Source organism: Cyprinodon tularosa, unplaced genomic scaffold (genome assembly GCF_016077235.1).
Source record: "Cyprinodon tularosa strain WSP-4 unplaced genomic scaffold, ASM1607723v1 ctg26, whole genome shotgun sequence".
NCBI classification, from domain to species: Eukaryota; Metazoa; Chordata; class Actinopteri; order Cyprinodontiformes; family Cyprinodontidae; genus Cyprinodon; species Cyprinodon tularosa.
In genome coordinates, this window is record NW_024038961.1 from 4,412,217 (window position 1) to 4,435,019 (window position 22,803).

Sequence of the window (22,803 nt, forward strand, 5' to 3'; positions counted from 1 at the left end):
AGGGGGACCTATGGCCATCAAGACAGACACAAAAAGTACGTTCAGCCAAATATGATCTAAACCAATCTAGAGCTATATGACCGACGCCCACCCACTGTTCCAGACGGGAAAGTAAAATGACATGATCAACTGTGTCAAAAGCAGATGATAAATCCAACAGCACCAAAACAACAACGTCACCTGAATCAGTTGCTAAAAGTATATCATTAAAAACTTTTAAAAGGGCTGACTCTGTGCTATGAAATGGTTTAAAACCAGACTGAAAAACCTCTAATATATTATGTTCATTAAGATAGGCCATTAGCTGATTACAGACTACCTTCTCAAGAATTTTTGAAATAAAAGGCAATTTAGAGATAGGTCGATAATTTGCCAGAACAGTTGGATCCAAAGCTGGTTTCTTAAGTAGAGGCTGCAGAACTGCATGCTTCAGAGCTTTAGGAACAACGCCTGAGGACAAGCTACTATTTACAAGAGCAAGGACAGAAGGACCTATAGCAGAGAAAGCTTCTTTAAATAATTGGGGCGAAATAACATCATCTGGAGAACCAGTTGGCCTTAAGTGATTAACCACCTCCTGCAATAATTGCAACACATTCACATGCATCACACATTCAAAGCTGTGGAAAACACCAGAACAAGGCACCACAACTGAAGGATCATAAGAAGAGGGGATAATCTGGGCCCTAATAGAAGCAACTTTCTCATCAAAAAAGTGTAAGAAGTTTTCACATGCAGCAGGTGAGGTCTCCATAAAGCCACTATGTGAATCATTTAGAACAGAGTTAATAATTTTAAATAGGATAGCAGGATTCTGAATATTTGATACAATCAAACCCGACAGGTATTTTCTTTGGCTGCCTTTTGCAATCCTTTGATAACGGCGCCAACATTCCTTTAATGTTTGGAGAGACACCTGTAATTTGTCCTTTCTCCATTTGCGTTCTGCTCTGCGGCAGTCTCTCCTGGCAGCCCGAGTGACCTCATTTAACCAGGGTTCATGCTTGGATTTTGGAAATCTAATTTTTAGAGGTGCCACCAAATCCAAGGCTGCTTTACTGGTAGAATAAAACCAGTTGCTGAGTTCCTCAGTGTTATTTCCCACATCCTCTGGAATAGTACAGTTCTGATTAAAAACAGAAGAAAACTGACCAGCAGTAGTAGGGTTAAAAACACGACAGAGCCGAGCTGCAGCTCGAGTTTTAGCTTTTCCACGGGACAGCGTTGTCTCAAATAAAACAGGCATATGGTCAGAAAAGAATGAGTCACCAATTTCTAAGTTAAAGACTGGTAGACCATTAGATAAAACCAAATCAAGAGTGTGACCATGTTCATGAGTAGCACCAGTCACAGACTGCACAAAATTAAAAGAATCAATAAAATTAAGAAATGACTGAGCCATAGGTGAAGTCGGACAGCAGACATGAATATTAAAATCACCAACAATGAGAACTCGGTCATATTTTGGCATGATATCGGCCAAGAAATCAGAAAAGTCATTTATAAAATTTTTGTTATACTTTGGTGGCCGATAGACTGCAGCACACAACACAGTGTGAGAGCTGCCAAGTTCAAATAGGCTCAGCTCACTACCTCTGGCCCGGTCACCTATTGGCGGATTACCCCTACTGTTCAAGGTGGGTGGAAGTAGATGTTAGCATTTTTCATTTACGTTGCTCAAATTGCAGGCACCAGAATAATAAAAGTGAACATATTTTGCCAGCAGGTTTAAACATTTTAAGTTAATTTAGGCATTAATAAACTGTATCAGCAGAGTGATCATAGCGATCTGCATTAGCTGCGCGGTGTCCATCTCCCTGCCAGCCTCAGATTTGCTTCTTTGATTGATTGTCAAGCAGAAAAATGTAAGTTCTTCCAACTCCAGCATCTGGTGCTTTGAAAATTTTGAGCAAAATTTTCTGGGGAAAAACAGGGGGGACGATTTTTCCTCTTTTGCTACCTCTAGCAGGACAGACTTTATGTGCCTAAGAATTCAATATCCAGCACTGCAACCTTTGGAAGCTTTTCAGAAGCTTTTGAGCTTAGAGACGGTTGCAACAAGTGTCCATATGTTTTCTGCGTCTCCATGGCTGAACATATATAACCGAGTCAGCTTTGTTGGCCACCCTGCTCGCAAACACCTCCATAACTTCTAGCCCTATTTAGAAGTAAAGAAAGGGGCACTCAGACTTGTAAGCATCTCCCTACTCAACTCGAATGTAAAATACACTTCAGTTCTGGGTTTACCAGAGAGCCGAGCTCTAACATTAAAGTCTTTGTCCCTGAGTGCATTTACAAACTGCAATCTTGCTTGTTTTGCTGATTGAAGTAATGGCTTCTTCCTCTCTGAATGCTTTGTATGAAGCATTTTCTTGGAAATACTGCTTAATGAAATCATGTGTAGGGTACTTTGCTACTAAAGATCCCCTCAGAACGCGCAAAGCAATAACACTCCACTGTAGGACCAGTCTTTTCTTCAGTAGAGCAGAATTGTGTATAAATCCAAAAACTTCAAGGGAATGGGGAAAAAGTATAAAAATAAAAACATCAGTTTACAGAGAGCTTTAGTTGCTAATTTGACCTTCAAGATCTCTAGACACCAAACTGATAGATTGCAGTGGTAGACCCCTCAGGTTGTCGACAGAAAGCAATCCCAGCATACAAAAAAAATTACACCCCATAATCCGGGGATCAAAGGGGTTTATTTTCCAACATCTCAGTCTCGCACACCTCATGACCTGCCTATATGAAAGAGATGGCACTGCAAAGCCGGGTATATTGCTGTTGTTGCGATGTATTGCTAATACTTTATTATACACTGTGGTTTGAAATTAGTTTTGTGAAAAAATACTCATACTACTTTAAATGGTATATTCAGGCATCCATATCTACACACCTGAAACAGCTTGGTAGCAACATCAGAGAGCAACTTTAGCTTTAGCTCCAGCTTTAGTGCGCTCTAATAGTCATACTGTTTCCCCAGTGCAACTCAAATTTTATCCCTCTTAGAATCAAACATCTTCTTGAGCCTCTTTTTACACTTCAGCTTTGTTTTTTTTTCCTTTTTCGCAACCAAGCTGGGGCTTAAATACCAACTGTCTCCATTACTTTGGCTAGTTAACCAATTGTACACATGGAAAATGACATAATCCGAGCCACATGATGTTATAATGATAAATATATAAAGAAAGGCTATATTTACTTTAAAAATGCGCAAACAACTTTTGGTGCATTACCGCCACCAACTGCTTGCTTTCCTCCTTTAATACTGACAGTAATACCACAGATCGTCACTAGGAGGCGAGGAGTCAAGGAACCGAGATAGCGTGATGTGTAAATGGTCGTCAGAACCGAGCTCGGCCTGGTTAACTGATCCGAGCTCGGACCGGTCTCGGCATGGATCGGTTTTTCAAGGGTAGTGTAAATGGGGCTTATGTACCTTTAAAGGAATTAAAAGTGTACATTTTACCACTAGGTGGACTGTTGAGCACTTTCTGTAGACCAAAACAGGACGTGTGACAGGCGCAGCCTCTCTATACCTCCCCTCCAGCTGCAAACCTTTTAGAGGAACGTGTCGATTGAAGAAGTGGGCAACTGAAAACTTTAATGTCATTAGCCAAAGATATTTATTTTGGCAAAAGCTAGACTTCTAGGTGAACGTTTCATTCCACTGGAACCACTCTTTGCCATTTTGCTCCTACACTATCCATCCCTGAAGGTGGCTTTATATGGGCAGGGAGAGGCTCATCAAAATAAAAGAGCTATTAGTGAACAACACGGAGATGTGCCGTCATACCATATTTTCCTCTAAAAAGACACCTTTAGTTTTTTTTTCAGTTCTTTCTATCTAAAATAATGATTTTTTTTGTTTATTGCTCCTTTAAAATATAAAAGAAAGGATGAATCTCAGTTATTTAATATTTCATTCTTAAAACGCATAGGAAAATCCACACTATATGGTGCTAATCAGATGTCAGGTCTAATGTCAGATCACCATACAAACTTAACTCAAGCATGAAAAGCCTTTAAGAATAAAAACTTGTTTTCTCACATTGAACAAAAAATATAATCTGAGGTCAAAGTGGCAGTGTGATCACAAATTCCTTCTGGAATGTTGATTGTATGAATTGTAAAGATAGTGTGGCATTTAAAGGTCTATAGAGGTCACACCTTCATAGGAGTACTGAGCTACATAGAGAAAAGAGCAACATGACCACCATGACCTTGCAAGGTGAGTGGGATTTATAATCTTTAAGGTCAGGAAAACTCTCTGGACAATGTTCAACTAAACTAAGGTCAATTATAAACCATTAGCATTCAACTTACTCTGTGGTTTAAAGCCATTTAGGTACCTGGACTTAACCCCTTTTACCGCTTTGTTTCTTTATACTTCTTAGTTAATGCTAGAATTCGTAACCAAAGTTAGACTTGCAGAAAAAGTTCTTGCACTTTTAATTAGTGTTTGAAAGAATCAAAGTTGTGATTTTAAGTGACAAATGTACAATACATACTAAAATATTTGTGTAAGTAATACTTAAGGTCAGTGTTGTTGATTATAACATAAGGTTTAAGAGATTGAGATAAATTGGTGGAATAAACTGGTACTCTGCTATACTAGTCCATTACTAAACAACAGTTACTATCTTATAAAATTGTGAGACTAAAAGGTAAAAGAGAAAACTAATAGCTAGTCTCATTTTTTACAAGGTTAGATATTGTCAAAAAAAAAAAAAAGTCTTGTAGCTACGGCTCATCCAAAATACTTTGCCTAGATTCTTGACCAAGACCAGAAAAACAAATCATATCATCACAGCATTACAGCACAAGCTTCTTCTTATTGAAATTATTGAATTTAAATATCTTGCATCAGTCCATGGGACAATAAATTAGTAATTAACCTGCACAAAAATATTCTTATTATGTTTGAACTACGATCAGATCATCAGAGACTTTGGCTGCAGCTGATTGTTTTTAAATTAGTTGTCATTATTTGGTTCTTTAATTTTCCTTTAAAGCACTTTAAATTAGATTAACTAATCTATATTAGTTATGCTGCATATATCAATCCATTCTTCACCCTATAAGTCACAAAAATTCAGGTTCAGCACCACGAATAAAGATTGTGCATATACTTGAGTAAATGATTATAAAATATATGTTATGAGTGGATCTTCAGTGTATATTTTAAACTTGATCTGTTAAGAGTATTAAAGGCACACTATGCAACATTTTTCAGTTAATTAATGTGTTCCATAACGTTATGGATGATTAAATGAGTCATTTCAGGTTGAACAAAGGTTTTCTCGGCCGCCCTGGTGGTCTGTGGGGGAAATACCGCACTTGCAATTGCAGGAGCACCGACCCGCACCCACAGGCTCAGAAGTCTCGTGAGAGTCAGTCTTGCTTTACGGCGAGAACTGCTACACGCCCCCAGTTAAAAGCATGCTCGTTGCTAGCACAGTGGCGATCTTTGTGCAGTTATGCTACGTTCACATCGGACGCAGCAAAATCGCGTCTGTTGCTTCCTTTTTGCTGCTTGTACCAGTTAGTTCTGATGCGCAGCTGAAACAGCTTTGCTGCTCTGGCTGCGCGGTGCAAAAGTGTGTCTGACGCGCGTTGGGCGGAGCTTCACTATCCTTTCTCTGCCTTGCAGCTATATTTGCTGTGATCAGTGGGAATAAAGTAGTTTTAATATGTGTTTAAGTGAGAAAATACACCTGAAAACGTAATCAGTGCCGTCAGTTCATCCAGATTATCATCCTGCCTTCCAATGTTATTTCCGTCGGAGCCGCTCAGACCCCCACATACCGGCGGTGCGCCAGTAGGGATCCCTTCATCAGCAGCCTCTGGCCTGGTCGCCTCCTCGCGGTTCACCACGGCAGCTGGTAGGTGTTTTTCATCTAAATAATCCAAACTGCATATTCTGCCGGCAGATTTCTGCATTTTAAGTTAATTTAGGCGTCAATAAACAGTTTAAGAGGAGTTATCATCAGCGCTGTGTCTCTCTCCCTGCGTCAGATGCTAAAACGCGCTCGATGCGCTGCTTCAGCTGCTCAGACGTGCTGCGTCTGCTGCTCAAAACGCGCCGCGGGACCTTTTGCTGCGCCTTGACGCGCGTCAACCATTGACTTTGCATGTAAACTCGCTGCTTCTGTCGCGCCAGCTGCGGTGTGAACGCAGCATTAGTCATTCGTTGCGTTCGCCTGTCTGCTAAGCTCAAAACAACCGCGCCTGGCTTGACGGAGAAACCAGGAGAACAGCTGTGCATATTTACGACAGTGCACTTTTACTTTCGCCCTCTGGGGGGAGCCTCACTGGAAAATCAACACCGGTTGCATAGTGTACCTTTAAGTCTGATTTACAAAGTTTACAAAGAATCTGCTTTTTAAAAGAAAGCTGGGTAGATTAACATATCAGTATTTTTTTTTTTTTTTTTTATAAAAAAAAGAGCACTAGATGCACTGTTACTTTTTTGTTAACAAGAGTGGACACCCTTGGCTATTGATGAGCCAACAGTCCAGACCCACCTGTTGGCTAATCGGGACCCAACCTGATTTAAAACATTTATAAATTACTGAATGTCCGACGACAGTGTCTAACTTCACTTGCGCCGCTTCTCCTGTTAATATGGTAAAGCCTGCCGGAGCGTCCAGGACCAGGCTACACGTGATACAATTTAGCCAATGAGTGGTGTCAGTCTGGGTCACTGCGGTGAGCCACTTTTTAACACAGCAGGCAAACGTTTGGCAAGCCGGGCGATGGGAAGGAATGAGAATACGAGGAGGAAAAAGAGAGCACAGAAAGTGTGGACTGCTGGAAGAATTGCGGTGAACTGGTGAAAGAAAAGTGAAATGGTGCTCAAAGATGACACTGCCCATTTTGAGTAAGTTTGGCTCAACCTGCTGCTGTGTGGGTTTTCCACCACGAACATAATCGAAAATAAATATCGATCCAGGCTTACGAATGAGCACCTTTATATGTGCTTGAGAACACCTTTGTCTCCATTCAAACCCAGGTTTAAAGCCTAGTAGGCCTGCCTAAAGCCCACTTCTCTCATTAAGACATCAAAAAGAAAAAAAAACAGCAACAAAAGGTCAGTAGGTCAGTTCAGGTGTTTTAAAAAATATGTGAATCAGGAAATTGTCTTTATACCAAGACAATTCTGTACTTTAAAAAAACTGTAGATTTTAAAATGGAAAAATGTTAAACTTTTTTATATATATATATATATATATATATATATTTTTTTTTTTTTTTTTTTTTTTTTTTTTTATTCAATGTATAACATGGATGCATAAAAACCTCATTTTATTTCAGTGTTAAATTATGTTTAAAGTAACAGATTATAATCAAAAATGTCTCCGGAGCTTTACTGGTAGCTGATTTTCTTTATTCGGACCCGGCTGAATTTTAAGGGTTACCCCTGTTCTAAAGTAACCATTGTTTGAGTGCAAACAGAAGCCTCCAACAGAAATGTGATGTAAATATGAGCAGCTAATAAGCTACAAAAATATTAAAAGAATGAAATCCTGCTTATGATAAACAATCCTTAAGCTAAACATTTATCCCTCAAGATTTTCTAAGCCTATATATATATATATATATATATATATATATATATATATATATATATATATATATATATACACACACACACACACTATCCTTAATTTAATTGCAAGTAAAAGAAAGCAGAGCCTACTTAGATAGGTAGGTATAATTTTTTTGGTGTCACTTTTTAAAGCTGGAAAAATGTTATGCAGACTTAAACCCACCTTCACTAAATCCAGGTCAATCTCCAGCACACTGGCTAGCTAAAAGTCAGAAGGGGGAGATAGTTTGGGAGGAGAAAAAGAACTGATCAGTAAAAACCTAAATGAACAACTTCATAACGAAATAAAAGACACGTCAAAGGCCTACCTCCGATACGTTGGTCTGCTCATCAATGGACACAAAGATTTTATAGAGAAGCGTTTCAAAGTAATCGCCCTGTACGCGGTTCATGACAAAGCCTTCGAGAGGAGGCACTGAAACAGAAAGTTGACATCAAGGAAATGATCCTTCTTAATGTAGTTATACAAATGTACAACTATACATCAGTTCCGCTTGCCTATTATTATGTGAACACTTCATGAGTATTTGAGGCTGATTGTTCAAAGTTGGATTAGACAGACAACGTTTAAAACACTGATTGGTATACCTGAGATGCAGCTGTCATCCGATATGGGAACGTCCAGGTAAATAAAGCCCCGGTTATATAAACCTGCAAAACAAATAATGACACTTAACACACAAGTTACATCCCTCCAACTATTAGTGCATCCATACCCTGAGAAGCAAATCTTATAGCACTAAGCAGACATCCACTTCGTCTAACAACAACATAGGCGAGTTATAAAAATTTAAGCTACAATGAAGTAGCTTGGATAATAAGCTACTTCATTATTTTGCAGCAAAGCCATTATTTTGGCCTTGCTGCCAGACAGTCTTGGTAAATACACTCTGAAAGCCTCAACATCATATGCGGCTCTGGAATTATGCTACTTTCCATTTATGCCAGAAGTGACGTTGACACCTAAGCTAAAGGATGGTCTGGATTTAATGAAATGACCTAAAGTATTCAAGATCATCTTTAAAAATTATCCCTTTTTGTTTTTGCTTTTTCCATTATCAACTCGATAGAAGTATTATTAGGTAGATAATAACACTACCTGCCTAATCTCACAAAAACGATAAGAAAGAGGAGTCTTAAGAATTCTTTAGTGCTGTCCCTTTCGGCTTCCTGGAGCTTTTTCAAAAATGTATGAAAGTGGAAAACAATAGATTTTATTTTTGTTTATTTTAATATGATGTGCATAAAATTAAACAATAAATGTAAACATTTCTGTCAATGAAAATTTGCGTCATAGCCTGCCACACACGTTTCAGTGCAGCACGGTACCAGACGGGTGGCTGTTGTAAACAAACCGACGGGTGTGTCTCGGTCCATGGTTACCAAAGTGAAAAAAAGGAAGATAGCTGATGAGAACAGAGGATTCAAAGAAGAATGGACTAAATCATTTGCTTTCATTACCAATGCAGAAGGATTGCCTGCATGATGATGAGAAGTTGTCAAGAAATAAAAAAGGAGACATTTGGAAACGCATTTCCAGGGGAGGCATGCTAAATTTGCAGCCGACCATCAAGTTGAGAGTTATAGAAAAAGCGCAATTGCAGAATTTCTGGATAAATTAGAGGAGCGCAAATATTTAAGAAGTGGATTGCATCTCCAAACTCCACTACTGCTGCTAGCTTTGTTGCAAGCATGGAAAACCTTCCGCAGATGGAACAGCTAGTGCTCTGACCCGGGTATGTGAACCTTCTTCCATTTTTTCCCCAAATCCTCAAAATAAGAATAACACCAGGGTACACCGGTGACGGAGGATGGGATTTCCGGGTTAGAGAGCTCTGCTCTGATGGATGTCAGTTCCTACTTGGTTCCTCATGACTCAATCATCTCCTCCCAACAGAAACAAGCCCACCATAGAAAGATTCCTTTATCTTGTTTCTACAATTTCATCAACGCAACAAAACCTAATACATACAAACTGTGCAGTGAAGCAGCGAGTGGTAAACTCCACGCTGTGAGAGCGTTCACTGCTCCTTCCTCACCTATGTGACGTTTAATCATGAATGCTTATTATATATTTAAGCTCACTTAGTCCTTTTTTATAGTGAACTAATACACTTAGAGCCCATGTTGTCATACAAGGCTTATATATGACTTTTACATTTTTGTGGCTCCAGACAAATTTGTTTTTTTTTGGTCCGATATGGCTCTTTGAACAGTTTGGGTTGCCAACCCCTGCCTTAGACTAACAAGATGAGCCAATACCAATGATGAAATGAAAAGGATGAGGAGCAAAGTTCTATGAAGAAACTCAAGCTGCATAATAAATTAAATTGCAGTTGTAATTCCCAGATCCATGTGTAAAAAAAATAGCACATGTAGCAAAATCATACAACAGTAACTGGATGAAAAATTAGTTAGGATAATGTCATGCATGCTAATCACATATTGGGCAAGCTGGATGGAGGTCTGCTGGAATGTAGACACCGCATGTGTAATTGTGAGCCAGAGAGGTGAAAGTTCACAAGGTGTGGTGGAAAAATTGCAGTAAATGAAGAAAAAAACAGGAGCTGAGAAAATCTATGCTAAACATCATGGGATTATTCATCAACAGTATCTTATCCTGTGTTTTGCTGCAATTCCACAGCTCTAGAAATAATTAAAGGTGCTCTTCAAAGAAGTCTGAAATCTAATCTAAAAAAATCTCATCCCTCCTCTGTCCTAGAATACTAAATAACGACAGTGTTTATTATTACTTTCTTATAGCTAATTATTCTTTTCTTAATCAGAACATGTTTATCAGGACAAGGAAACCATATTTGTGTAAACCTTGCCGGAGCCACAAGGGGGAGACTACAGATCCTAACAGTAAACGCCTGAAAAAAGGACAATATCAATTACTCACTTAATACCACATTGTACTCCATTGTCCCTGCCAGCTGGGGACCAGAGTCGATCATCTTGTCAATGGCTTTCTTCTCCGCTGAAGAACAGATCTGCATTTAATCAAAAGGAGAACATTAAGAGCAGGGTTAGTGTAAACTATGTAAAGGAGTGCTTTCAATAGAATGTCCAAAAAGAGAACTATTCTGCAGTGTGAATTTACATCAGAGGAAAAACGCAAGAGTAAAATATTCAACCTTTAAAAAAAAAAAAAATCTTGCTTTCTTTCTTTTCAAAGGCAACAGAAAACAATAAAATAAAATGTTTAAAGTAGACTAACCTTTATAATAACTTAAAAAGATTAGCAAGTTAGGTATGATCCATCATATAAATTACACCAAAGGCCTCAGACACAAGACTTTGAAGAAAAAAAGTGATATTAATTAAGCAGCATATTAGTTACATGCTGCTTAAAAAAAACAACAACAAAAAACTAAACATTTGGGCTTGTTTTTCTCTTTATTCTCAATTTTTTGTCTCCAACCATGATAAACCCAAGCTACACACAACCAGGGTCAAGAAACTGAATCATGCAAGAGGAAAAAACTATGTAAGGTGTTGTTGAGTCTTACCCTTATGTCATCCTCTGTGATGTAGCCCGTCTGGGCCACCCACCACAGCTCCACAGAAATCTCTACTGGTTTAGATGGCAGTAGATCCCGCGCTGATTTCCGTCGAAAGAATTTCTGAGGACAGAAACAATCTTTTTAACAAAATACATTAAAGACTGCTGCAAGGCAATGATAGTAACTGAATATAAAAAAAAAATGTTTTGCTCATTAATTTGACCTTTATTAAGCTATAAAGCACCATAGCCCTGCCTTCCACCAAATGTTGCTGCACACCTCTTGTCAGCTGGCCTAAAGAAGACTCACACTTTTCCTTCTCCCAGGAACAATATATTAAGTGTCAATATTTATGCATTCATAGACTTGTCTTTGATGGTAATAGAAAATAATGCGTATAATGCAGATAAAAACTATCACTATATTGTTTAGCTTTTGTTCAACATGTAACTATGCATTAAAATACCCAGTAATAATAAAATACACATGATATTTACAGCTTTCTGAAGCGATAGTTATTATTCAGTTTAAAAATAAGAGCACATTATTCACAATGTTTGCTTTTGTTTTAAATAACAGGGTAAATCCTATTTCACACAAATACAATCTGAGAAAGGTTCAGGGGGCGTCTGATGCAATGCGGATCACATCTACAGGAAATTACAATTACAGCAATATTTACAGGAGTTTTAAAATGCACTGCAGTCTAATAAGTTGTTATTGTGTTTTATGGCTATTTCTTAATCCTTTAAAAGTTACCTACCTGTTATTTTCTATTTCAACAGATGCCCTGACATCCTTTATCATATATTTTCTTATTCTTTTGACACCATGGCAGACCAAAAACTGTGCTGAAGTTCCTTCTCTGATTCAGTTAACCAATAGTAATCCTAAGCTAAATCACAATCACTGTCACATGACCAAACAAACATGACCGATCCCCTCTCCTCCCCCCATGGAAACATATACAACAACTACATGGAAATTAATATCTGGTGTTAATATTGTCTATGGCAGAAATGAATGATTATCAAGCATCAAAAACCTTTGTCTTGGTGTACTAAACACTTATACACCGATCTAAAAAACTTCATTACATACAAAACAAGTTTTATGTGACATCAAGTGAGCATAATGATGATATATATTGAATCAATTAAGGCTAATTGAATCTTTAACAGAGGCTTAGATTCTGCTCAATAATAGTTTAACCAGTTTATCTTGTAAGGATCTGGGGCTCACATTTCCCAATACAATAGAAAAATAGAAAAGACAGTGTGTAAAATGCCATCATGTTCCCACAGTTCATGAAAAAGTTTAGTGCCTTAGAGAGACGCTTTAAATTGAAAAGATCGATCATAAAAATGGAAAACAAGAGTGTGTGAAAAAACATCTCATTGCTCTACGGTAAATCAGAGTCATCAAGATGTCGGATCACTAACTCAATTCGGCAATTTTTTTGTTTTAAAACGCATACATTTAATAAAGCTTCAAATTAGAGTGGATTTGATCCTAAAAGACACCATAACCTGTAAAATTTCTTCAAACGATAAAAAAAAAAAAACATTGTATCTAGGTCTAATTTCTGCAAAACAACCCCCGAAACCTTTTTTATGAAATTTTTTCTATATGTAACGTAGACTTTATAAAAGAAACATCTATAACCTTAAATTAAAAGAAAAATATCAATAAAGGAAACAAGATATCCTACTTTGGAGGACCTGCACTGGTTCATGAGGTCAATGTACTGGTTTCTTCCAATGCCAAGAAGCCTCAGACCTGTGTGATGACAGGAAAACAAACAGTTAGCTAGTTTGTATAACAATCAGGTGGATAAATGTAGACATAAGGAGCTGGACATGAATAGCAAAAGAAGCAGGTTAAACAAAACAAATCTAAATGTACATGTGCATCATGATGTGGTGGTATTATAGTGATTTAAATGAGAGATATTTGCACAAAATTATGGTAACCTAAATTAGCATTTATGTTTTATTTAAGTTTTTTCTCTCTGCTGCTGTGATGTGAGGAAGCAGCTATTTACGGAGGTGCAAAGTTTGACCAGAAGCTTCCCTATTTGATTATTTGACCACTTTTCCTGTTTAATTCAGTATGCGGCAACCGGTCTACTACCAAAATAGTTGGTATGTTTTCCTTTTAAAAACTTTTTGCAATCAGCATGCTCCAACTATACAAATACAAGGCGCATTTGAAGTCGTAGGGAAACGACTGTTTCAACCGCTGCATTTCGGAATTATCCCGAGTCGTGACGAGTGAATAAAGTGAATGTGATTGGTCGATTATCAAGGGGGCGGGATTGTTGTGGCAGAAGGTTTGCATATACATGTTTTAGCCAGAATAATTTGACACTTAAATATGGTTTCTCTACGACTTTAAGGACTTTTTGCACCTGGAAGATATAAAGCAGCTTGAGTCACATGGCAATATTGATACTTGAAGAAATGAAAATTGATACTTGAATCTAGGTTTGTAGATAGTGTTTTCTAAGCCTATTTTTCAATAAAAAATAAACAATACATTTTGATTTATTTAATTTCTTTACAAAATGTTCCTTTTCAGAAGTGTCTCTATTTTCATAGACTTCATATAAAGCTCATACAGTAGCAGCCATTTAAAATGGCCCTTCCCAGCTAAATGCCGACCGAATAGCAGCTCACTTCCCTGCAACTCCCAGCAAAATCCCCTCCAACTTCTAGCCACTACAGTGACCCACTCCATCTCCTGGACGTGCATATTGTTTTACTCTGACTCCACCCTTTCACTGAATTACAGGGTCTGACCAGGAGAAGGTACTTCTCTTTAGATCTTAATGTCCACAAATCATGACAGAATATTTTAGTACAAAGATTGATGTTTAAAAAGGAATCTTAGTGGACCAGCCAAGCATCCATCAAGGAAAATGGGGAAATTTTAAATGGCAACTACTATAAGTCAAATGTTGACAAATGCAAATCTAATATAGTTGTATTCTTTTGTCCATCAAGGACACAAACTGCTGTTGGTAATAGCTTTGGATGTTATGAGTGCCTTTTTGTAAAGAGAAAACCCATGCCTGGGTTTTTGTAGCTAAAAACTGGGTTTGAACTTTTTAAAGATCTGATTCTATTTTATTTGCCAGGTTTTTTCACCAACAAAGAATCCAATATCAGCTTTTTAAAACTTACATCATATCAAAATTAGTTAGATATATAAACTTTAGAGGAGGAGATACAGTATTAGTACATAGATAAGAGAAAAGCATAGTTATAGTGCAGTTTGTTTATTGTTTCTAAAAAGACTAGCTGACCAGTCAGGCTCAGGCTTCGTTGTTTTTCTCTGGAGAAAGAAACAGTTCTAATGATGGCTCGTTTCGACAAATAACTCTCTGCAACGTGGACCTGAAGGTAGGAGACTAAAACGCCTGGGACTGATGTGTTTGCTACCAGCAGAGATGTTAGCAGGCCTTTTCCTGATCCTAGAGCTGAAGAAGCTCTGCATGGAGGGAAAGACAGCTCCCCTCATTCTCTCTGCAGACCAAAGTGTGCAATGCAGTTCCAACCTGTCCTGTTTTCTGGCTGAGAAAACGCACACAGCGATGGATTTGGACAAAACACATTGAATAATGGAGGTGTAGAAGATGATCCGCAGTTCCAATGGAAGATTCAATTTCCTTCTGAACTGTGAGGAGTGTTTGCCATTGCAGTCATGTCATCTGTTAACTTCAGGAGTTTTCAATTGGGTCCACTGAGGTTCAGTGTTTCATGTACAGGTAGAAAAGAATCAGGATGAGAAGACACTCCTGGGGTGCATAGGTACAGAATCTAAAGCAATAATAATCAACTCCATGCTAAAAAGATGAGAATAACTGATGATAATGAAAGTGCTGTTTAGAAATGTTACAAATTGCATGTGATGAAGCAGACTGATGGAGTTCTATAAATCTACGTCTTCTGTTTCCTCTTTCTTTACCTTTCCTTTTTTTTTTTACTCTTTGCACATAACATAAATTGTTCCCTACATTAATCACAATAAAACTATTATATAAATCAAGCAGAGCACTATAGTTAAAGCGATAATGCTCCACTTGTAAGAGTAAATATGTTGGGCTCTTTCGGGCAATAGAACAACAATTGTTACTGTCACATTGCCAGACAGGAGACCAAAAAAAAAAAAAAAAAAAAAATCACCAAAAAAACATTTACACATTCAAAAAATATTCAAGTATCAAAGTAAAACTCGCTAACAAAAAAACTGAAACCTAATTAATAACAGATTTTGAAAAGGGTTTTCCTTGTATTTAATTATACCATCTGTGTCAGGCATCAGGATGGATCGGAAATTTTCATGACAGAAAATGAAAAAAAAAGAAAAATATATCTGCAAGTAGAAAAAACTATTTTAACCTGCATCCTTTCAATACTGCATATAATATTGCAATACATTTTTAAACTTTATTCTTATTTAGGGAGAATAAATCAAGTTGTGTCTTGTTTTACCAATAAACCCTGGATAAAGCACAAAATTTCACAATATAAAGCCATAAAAATAATTTCCTCTTACATCTATGAACAGAATGATACATTTACATGTTTAAAAAATCTGATCAAATTCTAACAAAAAAAGAGCAAAACTTAATCTTCTTTAATGCGCTGTCAAAGTCTGGTGTGAGCGAGCCCAATCCTTAATGAAAACATGAAAAACTCCAATTCAAACCCCAAACAGCACACTGCTGTTATACCAGGACACAAACATCCACCCACGCAAAACTCTTTCAGGCACTCACTCTGCATCTCCATCCGCCTACTTCTGCATGGCGCCGTCCAAAGCTCCTCCTGAGGGGATTATTGGAGGGAGCCACCCCCTGAGAGTGGCCCTCTGTCTCCACAGCTTGACGGTTCGGTGCTGAAAGGAATCAGCCACTCACCAAGCTGTGCCAAAGCCCGTCTCACTTGGCAACAGAGATTGGAAGCCACAATATGAAACCAACCGCAAAATTGAATTCCTCATGAGAGGCTTAAAAATATATATTACAGCTGACCACATGTGATGCTGACTTTTGTTTATTTTTGTCCAGTAAAATCAAAGAAAAAGTGAGATCATATATGTGAAATAGTGGAAACCAAATCTATATTTGAATTTACCAAACAATTTTTCATTAAAAGGACTAAACACTTTAAAAAGCAATATTTGGTGTTGTTTTTTTTATTTTATTTTATCTTACCTGCACCAACAAAACTATTTTTACTGTAAATGAAAGTTTGATATTATAGAGAGAAGGCAGGCATGTGTATGATCTTTGCAGCAATTCCCCAGGGGCTTTTTTTTTTTTTTTTTTTTTTTTTTTTTTAGTTACAGATGTGTTAAACGGGTACTGAAAAAAGATTTTACAATATCTGCAAAAACATTTTTATTTTATCAAACTAACTCAAAAAGTGAATTCATTTTAATACAGACCGAAAGTTATTTCTAAATATTTTTACATTTTATCAGAAAATTTGATTATGATATAAAAAAAAAGGAAAAAAAAAAAAAAAAAAAAAAGAAATGTTACATAATGGCAAAGACAATCATCGCCAGGGACGTTGTGATACTTTGGTACCCATCTCTAGGAGCGAGTAGTACCAGAATTAAATCACCAAAGGTTGCTCGGTCCGCACTAAATGCATAATAGCTGGTACTGAGAAATGCTCATGCCATATTGGCTATTTGTGTAATAGAAATGGTTTATTACATATTTTAAAAAATATGCATCAAGGGTAGATAAGGCATTCCTCCTCAATTAAGGGGAATTTAGGGAGTTTTGCGCCTCTCCAAACTAAACGAGGTCTACAAGGTTTTGTAAAGAGAAAGAATAAATACATAAACTCAACAATAAGGATGACCGTTGAGGTCAGTGTTAAAGAAAAATTGGCTTTTTTTTTTTTTTTTTTTTAACCATAGCAGAAATGTAGGTTAATATCCTAAATGGAATATATTTTCTGTACAGCGCACAGAAAATATTTTCATCAGGAAAACCTCTGTTAAGAAAAAAAATTTCTCTCAGCCTTAAATTATATTCTGAAAACCTGATTTTTTTTATATATCTCACCTGTAAACATCAAAAATAATAGAAAACCACTTATTAAAACTATATTATACAACTATTAAAGCTACAGCGTGTAATTTTCAGCGACATCTAACGACCAGACTGCAGACCGCAGCAACATGAACATCTCCCCCCCACCGCTTCTCCCCCCCAACAGCACGGCGAGCGTTACGGGACAAAATGTCTTCCACGACGTCCGCATCACCTACCTTCTCAAGTGATGAGGTTTGTTTACATAGATAATTCCAGATAGTATTTCATTAGTCTGTGTGTTCAGTACCGTCTCAGTTCATCTCTCTCAACTTGCCGTAGTTACTTTCGAGCGTAATGGGCGATCTCGCAATCGCTGGTTTGTTGGCTCTGCGCTGCCGTAGCGCAAAGATGTCTGCCTCCATGGCTGCGAGACCCGCTCCTATGTAATTATAAATAACGAATTCTAAGGCAACGCAAATGATAAGGTTAAGAGGCTGAGCTCGTAGATGATAATAAATAACATAGTTATGTATAATATATTACATTTCTGACTGTATATCCCTGTAACTATTACACACTGTAGCTTTAATTTGTGTTCTTATAACTAATTTCAGTTTCATACCAGTTCTAAATGTATTCCAATCTATTAAAGTACATCTAAAGATGAGATTCAACGACAGTTTACCAACAACCCTCTTGCCTTTTTATATTACATTTTAAATAACGTTTTATATATTTGACACCCAGTGCAATAATTATATATATATGAATATAAATATCCATCTAAGTGTATATAAATACCCATTTAAGCACCCTGTGCAATAACCCTGTATAATAATCCTACTATAAATAAAAAAATTTAAAATAAAAAGCTGTCATATGTGAATGCACTGTTTATACTGTATATACCCCATGCACCTTTTTCTTCCTTTGGCACCTTCTTCTTCTCCTTTGACTATATGAGCAAATGTAACCAGCACATTTCTATACTGGGAGAAGTCGATCAATCAATCAGATCACAACCAGAGCCTAAATGTTGTTATTTATTGGCTGTGCATGGAACCAGAGATGGAGGTTTGTGGAACAGATGGAGGAAGAACACCAAACATATGTAGGAGATCAACAGAAGCTTTTTAAAAGGATTTTAACATTGTAGAAAGAAGAGAGGAAATTCAGTATATAAAAAGGGGAAAAAAACTCACAGTCAGCAGCAGTGAAGTTGGGCAAGGAGTCGTAACTCTTCTCACTGTTCATAATATCCTGGAGGAGCAAAAAATAAATAAATAATTGGTGGGAAAGAAAGGAAGGAATTTTAGTGCGTCACCAACTACTCATTAATAAAAGGATTTTCTGATTTTGGCAGCTGAGCTAATTTCCACTCCCTGTTTTCATTAAGTTCTGAAGACCTGTTAACAATGTGGCACAGCTTTGGGCCATTCAGTGGTCTTTTAATAAAGCTCCATGGAGTTTAGTTTATTATGCAAAGGAGAGATATGGCCTAGGAAAATGAGCTGAGAGCTAAAATTCTTTATAAATCAGAAAATTCTATTTTCTGATTTATAAAGGTAGCAAAATCAAAACAATCCTGTTTGTCACGCCTCCCTAACTAAAATCCAAAGTTGGTGGGAATGCAGGCGATCTGGCCTGTTCATCCACCTAACCTGAAAAGTAGCTAAATGCCTGCAGTGTTTCGCATTTGAACATTTCAGCAGCAGGTTTCGAAACCGTCTTTTCCTCTTTCATGTGTGTTTAACACAAATCTTTTGCAAACTGAATTTACAGTGAGAACCTGGCAGATACACTAGCAGCAATGACCGCTTCTGGTAGCTGATGTCCACTGAAACATGGCAATGCATTATTATAGAGTAGGACACAACTATTGTAATATCCAACCGCCAATTCATTTTCCTATTTGTTTACAAGCAAGTGTTAGAATTGCAGCACAGCTAGAAGGTGCATGAGGTTAGAAATGTTGGAATTTAAAACTCTAATATTCAAATACTTCAAATGTCATATTTTTAAAAGGGAACAAGGAAAGTTTAAATTCATGTCTGCATTTAAATATGTGTATTATTACCTCCTCTAATATTCAGATACATTTTCATAAAAGAATAACCTTATGAAGACAGTTATGGCATTTGTGAAGCGCCATTACAGTCTGCCATCTTGAAAGTACAGATGCCAGTGAGGGATAAAACAGTGTTGAACAACAATGCGTTTCCCTTTGCTGGGAGTTCAGTGTGATTGAGAGGAGATGGTGAAGATCATTTGGAGACGCTAATCCAACAACTGCACTGCTGCAGCACAACGACAGAGTGTGCGTCCGCAGCAACAGTAACATGAAATGGTTTCATCCTCCCAATGAGAGCGAAAAGGAGAAATTAAAAGCCAACGAGATTGGATATATAAATAATAAAAAAGGAGGATGAAACATGGATCATATGGAAAAAATGTGAAAGGAGCTAATGAAGGACAAAGATCTTAAGATGGACCCTGAAGTTACCATGTTTCTCCGAGACAAGAAAGTGAACTGTACCTCCTAGATCAGCATAAGGCCATTTAGTTTAGTTAAACAGCAGCTTGTTATCATAGAAAGCATAACAGTAGATCCTGTAAATATACCAATCTTGTTGGTACAGAATTTTAGATTTACGTGGGTTTAGTAGCTTTCAAATCCGCAGTGAACTTTGGATTTTGCCACAGTAAATTCCAGCTTGTTGAAACTTTTAGTCCGTCTTCCATGTTACAAACGCAGCTACCAAAACCATGTAAACAATCATTTCAATGCCATGTCTGTGCTGTTATTCATTTTGATGACACGGTTACAGCTGCATTGTTGAGGTATGTTTTGTTTTTGTTGGTTTTTTGTTGTTGTTTTTTTTACACAGCAGCTACCCTTGGCGTAATACGCAGCCAAAGGCCCGCTGTACTGCAGGTTTTAGAGGTTTCCTTGCTCCAGCACAGCTGATTTTAATTGAAAGATGATTAACAGGCTTTTGCTCAACTGCAATCATCATAATCAGCTGTGCTAAAGCAGGGAAACCTCTAAAACCTGCAGGACAACGGCTGTCAAGGACCGACTTCAAGGATACATGGGCTAGAGTATAGTCTTTGTTTGAGTGAAATACCAGCATTTCCCCGCTAGATGGCAGTAATTATTACCCAATATCCCTTTTTTTTTCTCTCATAGAACAGGTGGGGTTAATCTTAATAAATGTCAAAGATGAGTTTGTCTTGTTTTTCCTAAATGAGCTGTGGGTTTTATAACATTAGTAGCAATAGCCAGGATGACCAAACTTCTTTGAGCCACATATTCTATTATAAAAGCAGCCCCCCCAAAAATGAAACAAAATAAAACAAAGTACATCTGTGGAAACTGTCCTCCTACAGGCCTGAAAGCTTCTCTTTGTAAACTGCAGTCAATATCCGGCACTTCATTAACTGGTGTGAGGCGTCCAGCAGACAAAGTCTAAGCTGAATGCAGAGACGGCATCATTGATTTTTCCTGGAAGTATTTCTCCTAGGGTCTAGTATCTGTATGCCCCTAAGCTGCTAGACTGTCTTCCAAAAGTATTCATGTCCCTTGAACTTTTTAAATCTTCGGACGATTTAGAGGAATATAAAAGAATTGTGTGGGAAAGGAAAAGACAAGGCAAAAAATAAACAACCACCACTTTGCCAACCTGAAAAACAGCTATATGTGACCAAAAAAACAACCATCGCAGGTTCACAGAGACACATGGTGATGGAAGCATCATGCTGTGAGGATGTTGATGTTCAAGAGTTATAGATGATCTACGATCTAACTAAAGGAAAATCCTGAATAAAAAACCCTTTTAGAGGCTAAAGAAGATTTGAGGAGGTACAACCCAATGCAGCCAGATCTACAGTGCAATGGCTTACATTAACACATACTCACATCTGTGGTTTGCTGATTCTGTACTGTGCGTCTCTGATCACTGACTGACATCTAGTGTCTGACTGATGCAGTTATATATTTATAATAATTCAAAATATCCTACGTTATCCTGCAAACTAGAGAGTTTTGCTCATTGGTTAATTTTGCTGCCAAAAAGATCTGTCTATGGCTACAAATTATTACCACTGTAAGTAACAAATAGATAGGCAACAACACTTTAAAAAGGAAGATTTAGAAAAAAACATGTTAAAATATGTTTTTATCTTTTATAATTTGGTCTCTATATTTGATTGTAATATTCACCAAAATAAATCTAAGACAAAAAAAATAAAAAAATAAACCTCAAATATCTGCCCTGTTGGCCGTAAGCTGGTGAAATCAAGAGATTTTTTCAGAAAGTTCAGATATCATTGGGTCATGTTTAAAAAAAAAGGATAAATATGATTTTCTTTTAATTTATGAGTGATTTATGAGTTCATGATGGCTCATTTTAACAAGCGTTGAGCCTACTTTGCTCCCTCTGGCACTGGGTTGCATAGTTTAACATAAGTCACAGGTTCAGCAATTGTTACTCTATAAATATGGATGCATAACATTCCCCTGAAGAAATAATGTAAGATCCGTTTCTGTTTGCCAAAACACATCATCACGCTTATTTGTTAGTGATTAATAATAGCCCAGAGCTGCCGACAAATGCCAGCATTAAAAACATTGTTCAGTTTAAATGAGCAGAAGCTGGAGGTTTGAAAACCATTAAGAAAATCATCTCTGTGATTTTTTTGCTCTCCTCCTCAAAATGAATCCAGCCAGTCTACTTGAGAGTAACAGCTAAACAATAGATGTATGTGGTGTTTTAAAAGCTGCTTACAGACCAGCAAAACTTTTTCATGCTTATATTTCCCTAACAAAAGATAAACCTGTTGCAGGCTGCCCTTCATCAGGAGTTCCTCACCTCCATGATTCCTATGTAGTATGAGAACGGAGTGACTCGCAGCCCTTTGACCATGATGTCAGACAGGTGGTAGGGGTACAGCATCAGGTGGTCCCTGCTGTATTTTAGCAGCTCCTCATAGTACCTGCGCTCGTCCTTCCTGACGTGGCGGACTGCTCCATAAAAATAAAAAAAACACACAAACTGAGAGCAGTGAGGTCACAGCCAGAGAGAAGTTTACTCTCGATCAATAGCTCATTAATTCAGGCTAAAAGGGCACAAACTTATCTTAGAACACCAAAAGGACACAAACCCTACTTTCAATAAATGATGAGTCATTCTTAAACATTTCACCATGACTATCGATTGCTACTGTGCTGTAATGACTTTCCAGATGCATTTGTGTTCTGCACCGGTGTGGTGGACGGAAGTGCTCACCTAGGTTATTGCGGAATCGCAGCTGGTTGCGGATGCTGTACAGCAGCACATGCTTCTCATATTCACGCTGCGAGTTGCCCAAACTCTGCAAAACAGAACAGAAACCAACCTGTAAGGATCAAGGCAGGATCGGCTTATTTGTAGAGGCAGCAGGAATAAACATGGACGCCCCATCGGAACGTTTTCTGTCCAGCTAGTTGTGCAATCTGAACAGTTTTCCTGTTTTACTAACCTATTTCCTGGGGTAAAAGTCATCATGATGTCATTTCATACAAAGAAATGTAGAAATATCCTTCCTGGTTAATGTGTCAGTGTAATAAGAATTGAATTTTTGCAAAA

The 22,803-nt window shown here is 37.5% G+C and overlaps 1 protein-coding gene across 1 annotated transcript in view; it reads right to left on the reverse strand.

Annotated features, from left to right (window-relative positions):
- fam91a1 (family with sequence similarity 91 member A1) overlaps positions 1-22,803 on the reverse strand; it is a 48,050-nt gene that overhangs the window by 18,561 nt on the left and 6,686 nt on the right. Inside the window, exons 2-10 of the mRNA XM_038288779.1 lie at positions 22,465-22,549; positions 22,048-22,199; positions 18,379-18,436; positions 12,830-12,897; positions 11,125-11,238; positions 10,515-10,605; positions 8,201-8,263; positions 7,921-8,027; positions 7,776-7,814 (exon numbers count right to left, since the gene is read on the reverse strand). Coding sequence (XP_038144707.1) covers positions 7,776-7,814; positions 7,921-8,027; positions 8,201-8,263; positions 10,515-10,605; positions 11,125-11,238; positions 12,830-12,897; positions 18,379-18,436; positions 22,048-22,199; positions 22,465-22,549 — 777 coding nt within the window. The remainder of the gene's footprint in view (positions 1-7,775; positions 7,815-7,920; positions 8,028-8,200; positions 8,264-10,514; positions 10,606-11,124; positions 11,239-12,829; positions 12,898-18,378; positions 18,437-22,047; positions 22,200-22,464; positions 22,550-22,803) is intronic.